The 19,398-nt window shown below is 41.5% G+C and overlaps 1 protein-coding gene across 1 annotated transcript in view; it reads right to left on the reverse strand.

The window, feature by feature from the left end:
- Positions 1-19,398, reverse strand: part of LOC136858443 (uncharacterized) — a 290,965-nt gene that overhangs the window by 232,689 nt on the left and 38,878 nt on the right. Inside the window, exon 3 of the mRNA XM_067137991.2 lies at positions 6,913-7,173. Within this exon, the coding sequence (XP_066994092.2) occupies positions 6,913-7,173 (261 nt within the window). The remainder of the gene's footprint in view (positions 1-6,912; positions 7,174-19,398) is intronic.

Raw genomic sequence — 19,398 nt, forward strand, 5'->3', positions numbered from 1 at the left:
GGCATCATTTAAATAATTCGATTCACAAATAAATATATGAATGAAGTTCTTTTGATGAGAATCTTCGGAAATCACTTCCCGGGCCTCGAAGTCTCATCCTCCCTACTTTCATTGTGTCAACAGCTAAAGCTCAGTAGCATACGGGTAATGGAATGTTCGTAAAAGGAAAACGGAAACTATATTAAATATATCGAAAGTAGGGTTCTATCTAATGTAAAAGAAATAGTCTAATGTTATTAATTGAGAAGAGTTTTGTTCCCAATATTTACTAGGAATTTAATTAAACTGTTAGAATCACACGATAAAATTACACGAGATAATGCCATGTTACTACGCACATGTGTATACAGTATGCCTCAAAGTCTTCGCTAGTTCATGAACTGTTTGTCTATCACTTGGCATACTTTAAATCACCTTATTAGCTTGCACTAATATTATATACAATTTACACAAACACAGGTTTTATTTATCACTTAGCAATGGTACTCGATGTTATATATTTATTGAATGGATTGGCAAAAATTTGTGAATGACATTTTCTCGTTAGGCCATACTATTCTAGTTGGCGTCATGGTTATGGAATATCTGACAAATATAATTGCGCACATTTTTCTACCCACGAGATCACACCGCCGCATATCGAACACATGGTCTCCCTGACCAAATCAATTACACATTATATTGAACACATACACGTATATCTGGGTTTACCTGACCCTGTTATGTACGAAGCGGATCAAAAAACGTTGGTTTTCTACCCATCACCATAAAACACTTAAGAACAACGTCAATACATGAATACATTATACAAAGAAATAAACAATCACTTAGTAAACACATTGGCAAACAATACATCTTGAATATATTGCCTAGTCAGGCCATATGGTGTCAACTCAAATTCACCATCCTGATGCAAGTCGAACCCACGTTCACCGGCTTCCAAGGTGCAAAAATCTGAAACTCGTATCACGAGCTAATTTAATAGATAAAAATGGGGAGGAATCCGTCCTTTACAGACTCATAAAATTCTCAACGCTGGTCATAATATATCATTGGCATAGGATTATTAATGCAGTGGTAAATGAAGGAGATTACTAGGGCTAATGTTCTGAGAGCTCTTAAAGACGACTCGGTCCGCACACGGGATATGGCACTCCTTTTTACATCGCAAATCTGTCCCTCTTGCTGTGGTTAGCGTTCAACCAGGTGGGCCACAAGGACACTCTCTGTTTTCTTTCTTCACTTCTTATTTTGCTTGTTTCCAAGTACACAATTATTCAGAGGCTGCCAATTCTTATTTCTCATTATTCTGGCCACATACAGCCTAATTCAATACGTCGCAATAAGCATCATTATTCCAATTCTTTGTTATTCTGTCATCTCAAAAACATTCCACAAGTCTCATCTCCCCTGCCTTCACACTACTGCACCTTACATCCAACTCATTCATTCATCTTGAGGATTCTACTCAACAGGTGTTTAACTAACACTACCTCACTCGCGTATCTATATAATTCATAAGTTGCACCTCGGGTTTGAACATCTTTGATGATCATATTCTTAATTATTAAGGGATGCCTTACCATGTGAAGCAAATACGTAATACATATTCAAATTATCATAAAGATCCATACCGGTTAGTAAAATTAGAAAGAAATTATAAATTCAGCTGAAGTGCTGTTCCACCCTTGAAATATATGCTTTACACGCACCTGAGCGTAATCGGATCTTACTAATTCATGCAAATAAGCCCGCTGAAATATTAGTGATCATCTTTAAATCACAGAAGAAATCCTAATTAAATTAATAAAATAATCTTTCCCAGTAACACGCGTGTAGTGTCCTCTACATTTAATGTTATTATGTAAAAATGAACAAGACTGATAAGTACAATTATATCAATATGCGAACGTGCAGATCTCATGCCTAGTATATTTTAAAAAAACATTACTCATCGACATTGTGTGTGGTTTACTGTCATCTCGAGGGTACCCCTGGGGTTTTTAGACCTCCATCACGGCAACTTCACTCGTATAGTCCTAGGTTCCTCCTCCTCGTGGTGTCGTCCATGATGTCTCAAACTGTGGTCTCCTACTGTTGGAATATCTCGACGTTCCCTGAAGAGATGAATGCAAGCACAAGGAGCGACTCTAGTTGATTCCAATCCTGGGTTCGACGATCACTCATGAACACACAGGTAAAAATGGGAAATTGGTTAGTGAACACTGTTTATGCGTTTTCAAAGAACCTACAGATGATTAGACACACTCATTGATTCAAGTGGACTAACCCGAATAGTGGCAAGTTTGTGTAAATCACTATTCATTTCCCTTTTGTCACTCGGCCTGATTAATGATTACTTTTACTTAATATGAGTGTCCATGGAGTATGCAGACGTTCTTCTATCAAGAACACCGTTCTATTAATTTATTGAGCGTCACTCACTATTCAAATGCCTTAAAATCGCCACTATTAATCACTGAATGTAATCGGCTGTCTCACTAATTCTGAGCGACCTTATGCGTTTGCTCGTTCTTTGATAATGACTTCATGAGTCGTCACTGAAGTCACCGACATTTATAGGAATAAATGTTGAAATAACACCTCTATTTACCACTGCCGTACTTGTCTCGTACCGCACGGCTTATTTTCGCGATATCTATACGGCGCTGATATATATTTCTTCAACATAGCACTTCACACACCGTTATCCATTTTGCACAGTTACACACTGACACGAAGCACTACGGCCGCACAGATTACAATGGGTTCCCGGAGCTAGGTCTGGGTTTCATTTATAGTATTTTGGCTGAGTGGTCGGAGAGGTGGCAAACCACACCCCCACCCGAAATTTCGCGTCGCTAATCATGATATTTCAGCGACGTGAGGGTAATCAAATTGTAGCTCTTGATTCGTATTTTATACTGATCTAATTTCATGTAGATCCGATCGTTGGGTCTTTCGCGATCTCAAAAGCTGCCTTTTCATAAATTTACGCGTCATAGATTATCTCGTGGTGACTCCCACTTTTTTCTCACGTTGTCAGATATGAACACTTGGCTTCAATCTACGTACTACTGTATGACGTGCGTCGTTACCGATCCATTCTTAAAGTATTGCGTTTTTGTACATCCTCAATTTGCATATGCCGGTTCAAACGAGTCCTTACTCATAAATTTCCACTGGTTTTATAAAAAATATTGTTATTGTATACATTATTATTAATAGTCGAATACGGTGGGTTGGCACCAAGGGATGTGCGGTTAAATCAGTAAGGATTTTTATTTCTTGAGGGTTAACACGCATTGATCCACCCCACTTTCTGACCAAATACTCTCATGCGCGTAGTGCCCTCTCTTCTTCTTTCTTGCTGCAAGTGAGAGCGCATTTCCAAGGTTACGCGGTAATGCGCCTTCCTCCTCTCGGTACAAGCACAGAGACCTGCCCCCTTCTTGCTTGCGTACCGCAACTCGTATCCTAGTTTTGGGGCGTAAATTGCTAATTACGACACTGTATGTCGCAGAATGTTGCGAAAAACGGTGTACATTGTTAACTGGGCCTCCTAACATGCCTATGGCGTGGTGATGAACGATTACAATATAAAGCAGCAAGAATAGATGAAATTAGACCTGAAATGGTGAAATATAGTGGGGAGACATGAATTTTTATAGAGTAATACGATTGGCATGAAATAGAAGTAAGGTACCTTCTTATTGGGCAAATGCAGTAATTCCGCCTATCTATCAGCAAGGAAACAGCAAGGGTTGCAGTAACTATCGAGGTATTTAGTAGTTCAGCATATCAGACAAGGTGTTCACTGGCATTTTGGAAAGAAGGGTGCGGTTAATAATTGAAAGTAAGTTGGTAGAAAACTGGTACGGTATCAGACCACAGAAGAGCTGCCAGGACCAGATTTTCAGTATGCGCCAGGTAATTAAGAAAAACTACGAGAGGAATAAACAATGATATTTCTGTCGTAGATCTAGAGAAGACATAGTAACGAGGGAAATTACATTCGCCGTGCTGAGGGTTATGGGAATAAGGGTAGATTATTACAAGCAGTAAAAGGCATTTAAGGTGATAATTGGGCTGCAGTGAGAATTGATGGTAGAATAAGTTCTTGATTCGAGGTACTTTCAGGGGTTACACAAGGCTGTAATCTTTGACTTTTGTCGTTCATAGTCTACATTGATTATCTACTGAAAGATGTGAATTGGTAAGTAGGGATTCAGTTAGGTGGAAATGTGATAAGCAGTTTGACTTATGCCGATGGCTTGGTCTTAATGGAATACCGTGTTGGAAGTCTGGAATCTAATATCTTGGAACTTGAAAATATATGAAAATTAGCATTTCCAAGGCTAAAGTGGTGTCAGCAGGGAAGAAACCTGAGAGAACTGAGTGTCAAATCGATAAACAAATCTAGAAGAGTTAGATTATTTGAAGTATTTAGGATGTGTATTCTCCCAGGATGGCAGTTTAACAAGTGAGATTGAATCCAGGTGTAGCAACGCTAATGCAGTGAGTTCCCAGTCGCGATCAACATTGTTCTGTCGGAACTATCTTTACATTCAGACAGACTTCACTGTACAAGAGTAAACGCTGAGGGAACTCCAGTATATTTTATTCATTAGCTAGCAGTTACACACATGAAAGTAGCGAGAATGATCCCTGGTACAAATAGGTGGAAACAACGGTATGAGGATACTAGGAATGAGATGGGAATGAGCTCTGGATGAAGTTGTACACATAAACCAGCTTCGGTGTTGAGGTCATGTGAGGGGAATGGAGGAGAATAGGTTATCTAGGAGAATAATGGATTCGGTTATAGAGGGTACGGAAAGTAGAGGGAGGCTATGGCGACGACGGTTATGATGATGATGATGATGATGATGATGATGATGTTGATGTTGTTTCAAGGGGCATCAAACGTGGCCACAGATCTAGTTGCAAACAGCAGAATTAAGGAGGCATTTAATTATTAACAGAGTCTTGCAGACTGAACGCTTAAAGGCATAACAGTTTATAATGAAAATGTATGTAATGTAGGGTACAGTATGTATATAACGTACCGCATATATGTCTGTTGGTCGGTCGGTCGGTCGGTCGGTCGGTCGGTCGGTCGGTCGGTCGGTCGGTTGGTTGGTTGGTTGGTTGGTTGGTTGGTTGGTTGGTTGGTTGGTTGGTTGGTTGGTTGGTTGGTTGGTTGGTTGGTTGGTTGAGCTTGAAGGCTAGTTGGATCCTGAACATTTCTATCATCAAATGTTATAGAAAGCCCGAGTGCCACCAAAGAGGTGTACTGTACTAGGGAAATAAGGAGTGAGATAATCAATCGTTGAGAGTAAGTTGGATGAAAACCAGTGTGGTATCAGACCACAGAGGGGCTGTTAGGACCAGATTTTTGGTATGCGCCAGGTAATTGAAAAAAGGCTACAAGAGGAAGGCATAGTAACTAGGGCAAATATAATGCCTGGTTCTTCACGGATGAAGACTGGTGCATTAACGCAGAAAGTTAGACACACGTTACAGTAACTTCTCACCACTGCCACACAGTGATATCAAAACTATTGTCCAACACAGTTTATACTCTTAGTGACGCAGAAATTTCTATTACGTATCATTCAGCCATGCCCAGAGAAACGTCTACTCTATTCGACCCTACATTATTAATCATAGAAGCTGGCTCCATAAGGAAGTGTGTTACTAGCATCGCTCACATAGTCTATATATACAGCATGTCACATTCATATTGTCACAATCATTGATGGGACTGAGGCATATTGATGAAAGTAATGCTCTAGCCCATAGTAGAAGATTCAGTGTGGTGTAAGCATTATATCTCACCAAAGATGAACCTAGGTTCTTGAAAGGAAACATTATTTACAAAAATGCAATTAGTATGGTGTCCTTTAATTTGCTGAAATTAGTAAAGAAAATAAAATTCAGATACGGTAAAAGCGTGGTTCTTGAAAAGCACTCATACAGTAGCAAAGGATCCCCCAAAATGTTTGTATTCGAGACTGCGAGAAAAACTACATTAAGCTGATGATTTGTGATGAATGAGGTAGATCCTGTCATCTTATGAGCAATGCAACAAGCACATGGATGGGAGAGAAGAGAAGCTCAAAAAAAAAAAAAAAAAAGATCACTAAGTGATTTGTGTCACACTTTCCAACCGGACTGAGTGACTTAGGCGGTAGAGCGCTGGTCTTCTGACCCAAAGTTGGCGGGTTCGATCCCGGCCCAGTCTGATGGTATTCGAAGGTGATGAAATATGCTAGCATCATGTCGGTAAATCTACCATAAAATAACTCTTGTGAGACAAAATCCATGCACTTCGGCGTCTTCGACACGCTTCATCTGGCTTTAAGTGGTCTTATTGTCAGATATCCTGCTGTCACAACATATTTGTAGTCACACGGTTTTCGCGCACGTAAGAACCCAGACCTGACAGTATCAAAGATATCCCTGGGATCTGAACATGAATCAAACTCATTCATGCTTTACATTGTAAGCGAAGTATAACCCTCTCGTTCGCACAAACCTCCTATGTGCCTTGCCAATGCTCCTCTTGGTACTTGTGTAACACAGGCAATGTTACTGAAGTAAATACGTCTATATAATATATATATTATATTATATTATGGTGACTGTAGTCGGTGATTAAATCTGTTTTCTATAGTAGAAATATGTGTTCTTTCCAAAGATTCTAAAGATACTACTATATCGTGCATAAAATACAGCCTATTATTTTCTGGAAAAATTCAGAGACCTCACATGAGGGCTCTAAAATTTTTAAAGAAAATTTATCTGTATATTTTTTACAAACGTAATTGTATGTTTTAAGTTTTCAATGAAGAAAAGCGTTAAGAAAAATACATTTGATGTGAGGATCTCTAGATAAGTGAAGTTTACCTGCACTCTCGGTGCCGTATACGTCCGGACAGGCCTGGTAGCTGAGCAGCAGACGAGAGTCGTCCGTACACGAGTCCACTCGTGACACAGGATTCACACATTCTCCAGATCCCCGGTTGTACGTGAAGGTAAAAGGTGCGCCGCCCTTGAAGGGACACTGTGCAGGCTCGGCGTCCGACCGGAACATGGAGAAGAGCGTTGCGTCGCCTGTGATCTGGTTACACATGTTGGCAAGATTCTCGAACCGATCGTAGCAATACGCTGAAAAAGACAAGAAATCAAGTCACTTAGACTAGAAAATAGAAGATATTGTAATAATCACACATAAATACATTCTCTCGTCCAAGTGTCATGTACTTTACTTCTTTATGAATTAAGCTCTAAATATTCAATAGTAAAAGTGGTCATTAGTTGTTACTATTTTTAGCAGCTTGCTAAAGCTCATTTCCTCTCTGCAATAGCATTTTTCTCTATTGGTCTGATCTGTATTTACCTTTGTCACTCTTGTTGGAACTCACCATGTTCAAAACTACCACAAAGGGAGTTTCTTTGCAGCGTGGTAGATTATTTTGTGTTGGCTCAGATAGGTTCTTTTAGATTATTATTATTATTATTATTATTATTATTATTATTATTATTATTGCCTTAATTACACATCATGCAAAGCCTATGAAGCCTGATATCATGCCAAATCATATTGCTCTACACCGTCACGCATACTATGGACTTACAAATCGTTATGAGATATATCATTTATCTGCAAAATGAAACTCTTTGTTTCTACACATATTGCCTGAAGACATAGCATAGTGATGCAATCATGATGAATGTCAACACTGTGAATCTTTTTTATATATAACAATGAATGTTTGTTTGTTCGTATTTTATAGACTTAAAAACTAGCAAAGCAAAGCAAAGCAAAGCAAAGCCACCTCCGTACAGGCCATGAAGGCCCTTGGAGGAGTGGAAGGTAAAGGCTTCCACTATCCGTAACCTCAGCACATGATGGGGCAGAGTGGTTAGCTGTACGCCCGGCCGCCTTTGCCCCCAGGAATTAACCTGGTACTCATTTTTGGTGTAGGCTGAGTGAACATCAGGGCCATGTGCACCTCCGGAAGTGGAAATCTCGTTTCTTAAATTTTACGACTTTCTGACGGGGATTCGAACCCACGTCCTTCCGGGTGAACTGAGCACGCCTTTACCGCCTCGGCCAGGCAGCCCCTAGACTCAAAAACTACTGCACCGATTTCGCTGAAACTTTTCATGCTTCATTCTTATTGCTCCTGAGAGGGTTATGGAAGTTGTTTGACATGCTAAGTCCTCACTATTCCCTAGATTTAGCCCCTTTGGCACATAACAATAGGCTAATGAGGGCGAAATATCGAATCTGTCTTACAAGGACGAGACAGAGTTTATTTAAAGCCTCGCGATGCGAGGAACAAACCTCGGTATGTCCCTACGGGACCCAAAAATCATATTGTAAGGCCCTAAAACCAATCGTTTTCGAAATATTGACACCTCATTACCTTGATTCTAGGAATTGGCTGAAGAAGTGACCCGCCGTAACCATGGCAACGTTAAATCAAGGATTCTAGATTATAGAAAGTACCAATATTAATGTCGATCCACAATTTCAGGGTCTCTGAGATGAAGTGTGACAAAATTATAGATGCAATAATAATCTAAAGTTATATATGTAAAATAACATGTTCTGACTGACTGACTGACTGACTGACTTTAAAATGGAATAATTGAAAAAGAGGTTCAACCTATTCAATACATAAGAGAAAGAAATGTAGTGACTACATTCTTATTTAATAGTAATTAGAAATGGGACCGGTTTCGACCCTAGTCCAGGTCATCGTCAGCCGTTAAGGCTTTTTGTTTAGGACTAGGGTCGAAACCGGTCCCATTTCTAATTAGGCCTACTATTAAATAAGAATGTAATCACTACATTTCTTTCTCTTATGTATTGAATGGGTTGAACCTCTTTTCCAATTATTCAATTTTAACGTTAATACTTTCAATACGGAACAATGAAATTTTTATCTTTAAATGCACAAGCTAACCAAGCTAAACAAAAAGCCTTAACGGCTGACGATGACCTGGACTAGGGTCGAAACCGGTCCCATTTCTAATTACTATTAAATAAGAATGTAATCGCTACATTTCTTTCTCTTATGTACTGAATAGGTTGAACCTCTTTTTCAATTATTCACTTTTAACGTTAATACTTTCAATACGGAACAATGAAATTTTTATCTTTAAATGACTGACTGACTGACTGACTGACTGACATATTCCTTGCTTCTGTTTGTCTCCACTACATTTCTGTTGCGGCGCCCTTACCGAACTGCGCGCCACGCGCCTTCATCTACAGTCAACACGGCAGAGTGCAGCGCTGTATAGTGACTATTTTCAGTATAAATTGGCATGCAAGATGAGCTGCGACACGGTATATTATATATGTCACTGGTCATCTCACAATATCGCTGCTACGAGTATCACTTTACTTCTACGTGTGAAAGCTTCGAGAACCTTCTAGATTTGTCGAGACTCTTCTCCGCTCTTCGCAATGAGTCAAGAACTTCGTACACCACCAAGATATCCGAACGACCGAACTCGTTAGCTGCAGTCGCTTAAGTGCAGCCAGTATCCAGTATTCGGGAGATAGTGGGTTCGAACCCCACTCTCGGCTGCCCTGAAGATGGTTTTCCGTGGTTTCCCATGGTCACACCAGGCAAATGCTGTGGCTCTACCTTAATTAAGGCCACGGCCGCTTCCTTCCCACTCCTAGCCCCTTCCTGTCCCATCGTCACCATAAGACCTATCTGTGTCAGTGCGACGTAAAGCAAATTGTATACAAAAGATCTCCGAACGGCTCTCCTAACATGGAAACCGAACAGCAGAAACAGGCTCGAGGCATACAACATGTGGAATCGTCAGAACCGGACGTAGGACGCAAGAAAATATGTTATAACCCAACCTCTGGCACCTCAGGCTCTACATATACTTCACCTCGCTCTCTCCTCTGAGTCCGGGACAATATCGTCGGGTCGCTTGTGTCAGGCATTGAACCGCTTCTGAATCCTTCTGGAAGGAATATCGTGGCACTATTCCATCTGCCGCCACAATCGCACTGGCTTCTAATTCTACCATCTACATGCCTGTGCACGTATGCAGCTTCGCCGAAGTCGCCTAGAACCCAGCTCTGGCGCCATACATCCGAAATCGCAGCGTCATCCATCCATCACCAATACGAGAAGCACCCGTCTATGTGATAAAACTAATGCACATAGACCCGGCAAAAGCCAATACACGCAGCATCTACCAGATTCTCATCCGATTCACACTGATCTACGCAGACTATAACATCGAACTCCAGCGCACCCGGGATGCCTACTTCAATATCAAAACTTCGAAGCTATTCTACAACCATCTTGTCACGACCATTGAGATGGAGCAGTTTGGGTCTCATACCAGTGCCACCAATTTGATCCAGAAAAAGCCTACACGACGTCCAGCGCCTCCATCTCGACCATCTACCACCATCATGTCCGTGGTTGTCTACGGTCTGGAACGTGACTGGACTGAAGATGAGATGGCCGCTCAACTCCAGCTCGAGGGCCATCAAATTTTTAAAATCGTCCGCATCCGCAACGAACGAGGCCCCACTTCGCTGATAAGGAATCTCTTGAAGGACATCAACACCTTGTATGTGCTACTTCGGGATGGTGCTGTTATCTACGGGCGTCGCCACCGGGTGGAGCCGTCACGCTCAGCGCCGCCGCAGAGGATTCGCTGCGACCGGTGTCAGCGGCATGATTATCCACCTGGTGCCCTCTGCATTCAACAAAAATATGCGTCATCTGTAGCCGGGATCATAACACCTCTGCTTGTCCAAATAAGGCTACACCTATGTGTGTAAATTGTTCTCTCCCTCGCCCCTCCTTTTCTTATAAATCTAAGGCCAAACCTGCTCCTAACCACTCACAACCCGAATCTATCATCTCGGTTATTTCCCAGGGCATACCCGCTCCCACTTACTCTTCCACTCTCCTCTCTCCCAGCTCTGAAAATATTATTCACTTCGTGGTGATGGTACTTCGGAACGTCCTACCTATCAACCGTCCCTATATCCTAACCCAGATCCAACTGGCAGCGCGATTGGTATTCAATACCCGTTTGGAGGTACCTTTCTCGGGGGACAGTATGCATTTTGCATTTCCCCCCTTAATGGTGGGCCTTTAATTAGCTAATGGTCATTAAGTCCTATTATGCTAACATTCGATCTGTCCACTTCAGTCGCGCTCCATTGGATCTCTTCCTCTCCTTGTATGGCCCCGAAGTTTTTATTTTCAACGAATTTTTCTTAACACCTAAGCAACAGCCACGTTTTTTCCCCAATATCACCTCTTTCGAGCGGATGAACCCGGAGAAGCTCGAGGCGATGTGGCTGTTGGCGTAAAAAAAATATATCCAAGAAGTATTTGGTATTTATTGCTGAACATAACAGGCTTCCGCCCAATACATGTTCTCATTCAAACCAGATTATAAATTAAAATGAAATAAAATTAGTAATTTCTATATCTATATGGGCCTTGAACAACTCGTTGTCGGAGGTCCAATGGCCATGGCATAATAATTATATCACTACTAAACAGTATTTCTCTAATTTTCCTACCTCCTTTTTCTGAATATTTAATTATCGAGACCTCTCTCCCTAATAACTCCTCTCTTGTCTTTGCAACACATCTACCTACCCCCTCGAACACCACCCCCTATCGATTTTATCAAATATATAGATAATGCTTTTCAGAATTATGTTTTCGTTGCTGATGTTATTATTAACTCTTATACAGTTGCACAACAAGTAGAATTTAATACTTCAGTTTCTCAACTTCGGGGCGTACAACCGCCCTATTTCCAAAACTACCCCTGACGCCCTTATCATATCATCTTCCTTAGCTACCTATCCTACCATCACCCTATCCTTAGTTTAGGTTCTGACCATACCCCAGGCCTCCTTACTATCCCTACTATATCCTATCAAAATCGTTCTAATACCTCCCGACTCCCTACCACCTACTAGACGCTACTCACAAACAAACTGGACTGAAGACAGACGAACAATTACAGACCTACTTACAGACTGTCCACTTCAGACCTCTATTCCCAACCTTCTCTCCCTCATAACACGAGTAGCATTGGGTCTTACTAGAGCACATCAATTTCATTTACCACATCACTCATACCACCCAACCAAAACACCTATCCCACCTAAAGCTCTTTCCTTATTAAACTTTTCTTACGACCTCTATCACTCATATGTACGAATCCGGGACCCCACCACTTTACGACAACACCGACAAACCCTGAGACATGCATGCTCTTATATCTTATAAACAGTGGACAACAGCCTGTTCTGACCTAATATGCACGACTCAAGACAATTCTGGGCTACCTTTCGACGCATGACACAAACTAGACCACCCCTCCCTACTTACCTCATCCATATTTCACCTCAACCCCCCTTTGAATGTACTTGTGCTCCACTATACTACTGTCTTTTCTCCTTCTACCAACCCTTCACATGACCACCCTGATGGACCCACCATATCTCAGTACTATCAACCTGATCTCCCCCACTTACAACAGTCATTTCTCCATTTTCCAACTATTGATTATACAAACCCTCTCAATGCTCCCATCACTCCACAAGAAATTCTTAATTTTCTCCGAAACCGTCGTAACACAGCCCCCGGAAGTGACCGTATTACCTACCGCCATATCCGTGAAACTCCCATGATCCTTATCAATATCCTATCCAGCATTTATACTACCATGATTTACACCGGTGTTTATCCCAAACACTGGGGTAAAGCAAACATCCTGCTTTTCCTTAAACCCAACAAACTTCACTCCGACATTCGCTCCTACCGACCTCTCTCTCTTCTTATAGTCTTGTCCAAATTATTTGAAGGTATACTTACTAACAGAATGTCTAAATACTTACATTCCTGATACTTCATCCCCTCCTCCCAAGCTGGTTTTCGATGTCATTTCTCCACACAAGATAACCTCTTTCATATCACCTCCTCTCTTAACACCGACCTTAAAACTTATTGACCCGCTGCTCTGATAAGCCAGGATGTTGACAAAGTTTTTGACAGCGTGTGGCATCCCGGTCTTTTTTTTTTTACAAACTTAGTCATTTACCGCTCCTCACTACTATACTTCGTTTCCTTTACAATTACACTTTAACTCTGAAGTAGCGACACCGAGCGACGCGAGACTACAGTAAGGTTGCCGGGGCCGCCGATCTTCTTCTTGGTTCTTTTCCCCAAGACGACTGATGTGTTCCATTGCTTGTTGCAGCTTTCTTACATAGCGACTGTCCTCTTCAGGAGAGGTGTGGCGAGACGACTTGAGCTTATATGCCCTAGCTTCCAGAATTTCAGAAAGGTAGGGACAAGTGCGAATGGGAAAGTTTGAAATGTGGTTGTGGCGAATTTATGTGAACAGACGAGGGTGGTGAGGCTGATAGTATTGGAGACGTTGAGGTGTTGAGGAGTTTGTAGGCGTGCGACGGATTTGTTCATGAGGGGCATACAGTATTTAAGGGGGAGTGGATTTGGACTCGGGGGATGGTTGATTATTTTGTGGTGGTGAGAAAGGTGAGAAGACAATTAAGATGCTCTATGGCAGGTGGGGTGGGTTGTGATGGTTGGTTGTGGGTGGGAGGAGGGTAATCTTTAAGCTGAGCAGTGATGGTGGTTGTTGTTGGTTGGTTGGTTGTGGGTGGTGGCGTAGGTGCTTATTAGCGACGTAATGAGCTTTAAGTGCTTTCTTGAGAAATGGGCACCCAGGATATGATGCGGCGTGATTCCCCTTGAAGTTCGCACATGTGGCCTGTTGACGAGGGACTGGGCAGGTTACACCTTAACTCCCGCTGCGCTGACGTACTGGTCCACGGAACCCATTACGTCACCTTTCCCATCACATCCGGATTTGCCCAGGCCTCGCCCCTGTCCCCCCTTCCTATACTCCTTGTTTATGTACGATATTCGACATCCCCGTGCCCCTTACATTTATATAAATATGCTGATGCCCTTGCGGTTTTATCCCTCTGTCATACCCATGCTTCCCTTTAATCCAAACTTCAAAAATACCTCACTACTCTCGAACTCTGGCTTTACACCTGGCACCTCTCCGTTAATCCTATTCATGGTTTTCCGCTCCAAATCCCGCATATGTCGCCCAACCCATTAAGTCTACTTAACCATGTATAACACCCCATTCATTGAAACTAATAAAATAGCATATCTAGGAATTAAATTTCAAAATAAACTTAAATGTAACCTTCACCTTTCCTAAATCCACCGTAAAGCCCTCAGCCGATTCCGAGCCCTTCGTTCCCTCACTGGACATACCTGGGCACTCAATCCCCAACAAATCATAAATATTTATAAATCATTTGTTCGCCCAGTCAACACCTATGCTTCCTTGACCTGGTTTAATACCCACCCCTTGGACTACTGGAATCTACTTAAATATGACAGACATGCACTACGTACCGCGTACCGACTTAAACTCAACACTTCTTCCACTAATTTTCAACCTCTTTACACCTTTCCTAATATCCTCACACATATACATTCCCTACGCTATAAATACCCTACTACTGGCATCAGTAATAATAATCTCATTATTCAAGAAGCTCTCCCACTCTCCCCTCTCGCCACGGCTATTTTCCGAGACACTCGTACCCCTCAGCATTCCTTTTTCCCTGCACCGACTTCTTAATTTCCACCCACCTTCCCCTACCACCGCACCGTCCCACTTTACATTTTAATTTCGTATGTAATAGTCTTACAATGGTCCTGGTTGTGGTGGAACATTGCCTTCTCCATCGGCATACCGTAATGGCCCCACCAGTGCCATCTGTGAAGTGCTCGTGTTATCATTATCAGTGAAGTGCAGTGTTTATACTTAGTCTCCTTTTCTCCGCTACTAGTTCCCTTCGTCATATCCAGTGTATTTACATGTTTCATTATCATCGCCTATTGCATATTTGTTTCGTTTCTATCTTTGTTATTGTATATTGTTTTATTTGCTGATTTATTCTAGTGTCATAGAAGAGGCACAAACGATATTATTTTATTTAGTGATTTATTGTGTATGTTTAATTTAGTTATTCCTTTATGCCAATGAAGAGGTACAAAATACATTCTTTTATTTTATGATATATCATGTGTGTTTATTTATTTGATTTCCTTATTGCCAAAGAAGCGACACAAAGAATTAATGTGAACTTCAACGATTTAAATGCCGAAGAACAGGCACCATTCATGCATTATCTGTAAACCACTCCTCTGTATGTATACATATGCATGTATTTCAATGTATCTATTTTTGTTCAATAAACCGGGTTTAGGTGGGGGGGAGAGACTATAGCGAGTGCGATGCGGGCGCGCTCTGGGGGCTCACTTGGGGGTCGCGGCGATCTCTTCCCCAGGATACCTATATTTCCCCCATATCCACTTACGTATGTACAAACATACTCCCCTTCATTTCAGATCACGTTATACCCTTCCATTTTCAAAGGCCGAAGAGCCGCCCGTTCAGCTGATGGTGTAGGAATCGAAATAACTCTTTGCTATGCTATGCTATGAGCTGCGACACATTGCCTTACACCGTACTCCAGCCACGTAGGGTATGCCTTATTTGAAAATGTGGTCTGGACAAGTGGACTGACACAGGTCGTGAGGTTTCACCTCTGCACGCGTAACCTCGGAAGGAGCCATTCCGTTTCTCCCTCTCACTGCAGTCTTCTTTGCTTTCAGCATTCTCGTGACATATACATTGTACAGAAGGACTTAATTACTTTTGATTTCATGTGCTTTAAGACAGGGATTCCATTAATATTTGTGTTCTGGCAACAAGAATATCTTTGTGACTTGAAGCACACTCACGAATTGACAACAGTCATTCCCACTAATAAGCATCATTTTGTAAATAATGTAAATAGTTAATTTTCATGGTCACCAGCGATAACAACCTTTAGTTTCAGTGCAATTTAAAGTGAATGAATACTTGTAAACTGGTGAATCAATAAAAATAAGTTCGTGTTTGTACAAGTGTTTGCTTTTGTACACAACAATGTCCACCTTACTTCTACCATCGCTAGTTATTCGACCGTAAGAATATTCAGCGACGTTGTTTAAGATATCATTTCCTAATCTAACAATTCCAGTATCACCTGACTTCGTTCGACTGCATTTCAGTAATTTTATTTTATTTTATTTTATTTTATTTTATTAGTGAGCCTCTGTGGCTTAGGCGGCAGTGCGTCGGCCTCTCACCGCTGGATACCGTGGTTTAAATCCCAGCCACTCCATGTGGATTTGTGCTGGCCAAAGCGGAGGCGGGACCGGTTTTTCTCCAGGTACTCCGGTTTTCCCTGTCATTTTTCATTCCAGCAACACTCTCCATTAACATTTAATTTCATCTGTCAGTCATTTATCATTGTCCCAGAGGGGTGCGACAGGCAGCCGGCACATTTCGTATCCTCACCGCTAGATGGGGGCTTCATTCATTCCATTCCTGACCCGGTCGAATGACTGGAAAGAGGCTGTGTATTTATTTATTTATTTATTTATTTATTTATTTATTTATTTATTTATTTATTTATTTATTTATTTATTTATTTAAGTCTTGTAGTCCATCTCCAAAGATTATGTCCGTACCATTTAGGCCGTTACATTAAAAAAACGTAAAGAAACGTCTTTATGGTTCGGATTTCACGTACCACAGGAGATATAACGATATCAACAGGTACGTAAAACCATAAGCTTGCTTGCTTCTTGCTTTTCAGTTTGTATCGTGCGATTTGGCTGCATGGTAGGCATGGGTGGTAGGTTCGAATCACACCGTTGGCAACCCTAAAGATAGTTTTCCACTCTCATGCCAGGAAAATGCTGGGGTTTTACCTTAATGAAGGCCATGGCTGTTTTATTCAGTCCCAGCCCTTTAAAGTCTTGCGTCGCAGGAAACCTTATAGGTTAAACTAATGGTAAAGAATATCACTCGTTACCCTAGATAGGATTATGCTGTAGTTATTCTCCTAACCACACAAGATTATGAAATAGATATCCCTACCCCATTAACGAAAAAGAAGAATGATAACAATGTGTAGTGTCCTTCTGTGACGTGCAATGCTGAAATTTCATCCTACTATGGTTCTTTAACTGGTTGTGAGGTACGAAATGAATCTCCCATTACAAGAACATGCACGTGTGTTATATTTCACGTGTCAAAGCACAGCAATGATATGCTTGCTGTGGCCAGACATATGATACTAGTGAAGCACAAGCTGGACGTTCTCCTGAGACGCTGACAAAGGCACCGTGACGGATAGCGTCCCAACAAGCTGCTTGTTCTGTAATCACTCTACCCGCCCCACCTTCCTACGGTCTAGTTAATCAACACCCCCGCAGCTTCCTTCATTCTTCAAACTATGTCCGTCCTCCTCTCGTGCTAATTTATGGCGTCTAGTAAGTCCGGAGTTGTAATTATCGGTGACTTCTCACTGAGACGTGCTTAAGTGCCAGTTAGGACTGACATACAAACACACTTATATGACTGCTGGGAAACTAACCTGTAGGATAAACAGTCAAATATATATTTTCGTTGTTTTAACTCAGGAGTTGACCGACCTCACTGGTTAGTCATTGCCCTTCTGTTCTGACGGCAGCGGGTTCGATCTTGACAGGTCGAAGACATTTGATGAAGTTTGAATGCGACTGTTTACTGTCACTGGCTTTCTGCATGTCTATGTCCCACTATACATTGTACAGGACTTAACTCCTTACTCTTGATTTCATATGCTTTAAGGTTGGGCTTCCTTTAATATTTGTGTTCTGACAACGAGAATATTATTGTGATTTAAAGCACACTCAGGAACTGACAACAGTCATTCCCACTAATAAGCATCTTTTTGTATATAATGTACATAGTTAATTTTCATGGTCACCAGCGAGAACACGAGTTCGACACGCTGACATCTCTTAAGATCTTTATCGAGAGTTTGATGTTTGTGCATTGAAATCGTCTTTTAGTCATTGTCATAGGCCAGCTACTTATCTGAATAGTCAGTGCTTAGATTTGAATGGGCCAGGGTTCGAATTCCAGACAGTCCAGGGAATTTAGCCTCGTCCAATTAGTTCCTGTAATTCTGGGGCTAGTTGTAACTGCATGTAACTGTAGGCAAAATACACGTGCAGTGCCGACCCAAAGAAAGAAATGGTGAAGAAGAAGAAATAATTGTCATTGAATAGTATAGAGAAGATTGTTGTTTTATGTGGTTAACAGTAGGATTATAAACTTCCCTTAACATTACTTTCAGCAGAAAGAGGAAAAAGTTTTAGCATTCGAGAAAGGGTAAAGAACGTAAGGAAGTGCCATGATAAGTGGAGAGGAAAAGAAGAAAATTCGACTAAGGGAGATCGTACAGGAAATATGGAAGAGCGGAATATGGCAAGTGTAAGTAATGGTTTACTCTACTAGGGTCCATCAAGGAATACTGTGATGTCTGTAGTACTGTAACGTGAACATTCATATTTATTTTGGAACAAAGTTGAGATAGGAGTAAAATTTCAGGCAGTATACTTAATTAGTATCTTCTTTAACTGCATATACACTATTTAGTTAAAAACGTAGATGTGTATATATGCATGTACCTGGTTCTACAATTTTCGGAGCCACCGAGGTATCGGAAGTCTGTCCTCTGAGTGTTCTTTTACATGCCATTCAATCTATAGACACAAGGTAGGAGTAGGTTCGTAGAAGTCTGCCATCTAGACATGGAACCAGCGTGTGACATTCGTCCTTAGCTCTTTGTCCGTGTGAAAATGCTGACGGAGGACAGGAATTTCCTGATGTGCAAGAAAAGATGTACATCAATGGAGCAAGATCAGGACTGTACGGTGGATAATCAAACATCTCCCAGCCGAGTTCCTGCAACAGTTACTAAGCGCCGAGCCGTATGTAGGCTAACATTGCAATGGATCAGCCCAACACCTGCACTGAGAATTCTACGCTCTTGTTTTGAATGTCCCATCGCAGTTTCCATAGAAACTTTATCACAGTCCGAATCTCGCAGGTGGCAGCGAGAAAAGGAATACGAGCCGCCATTTCGAGCCACTGCTGCTGCGCTACTGACACCAGGCGGGACTTGTCTGGCCGGGATATGATTGCTACGTCATAGATCTGTCGCGCGTGCTCATATTTCTCGATAAATACGTTTAATGTACAAGAAAAGAATTGCGGAAGCTTAGTGTATGGATGAACTACGTAATATTCGCCCTAGAATATTCCAGGCAAAACGTAAACAACTGGATAAATTAAAGGCACGTGACTACCTTGAAATTTTCAGTGTGCCTTTTGGATATATTAAAGACAAGAGACCGTCGAACTCATCTCTGC

The sequence above is a fragment of the Anabrus simplex genome, chromosome 1 (assembly GCF_040414725.1).
Source record: "Anabrus simplex isolate iqAnaSimp1 chromosome 1, ASM4041472v1, whole genome shotgun sequence".
NCBI classification, from domain to species: Eukaryota; Metazoa; Arthropoda; class Insecta; order Orthoptera; family Tettigoniidae; genus Anabrus; species Anabrus simplex.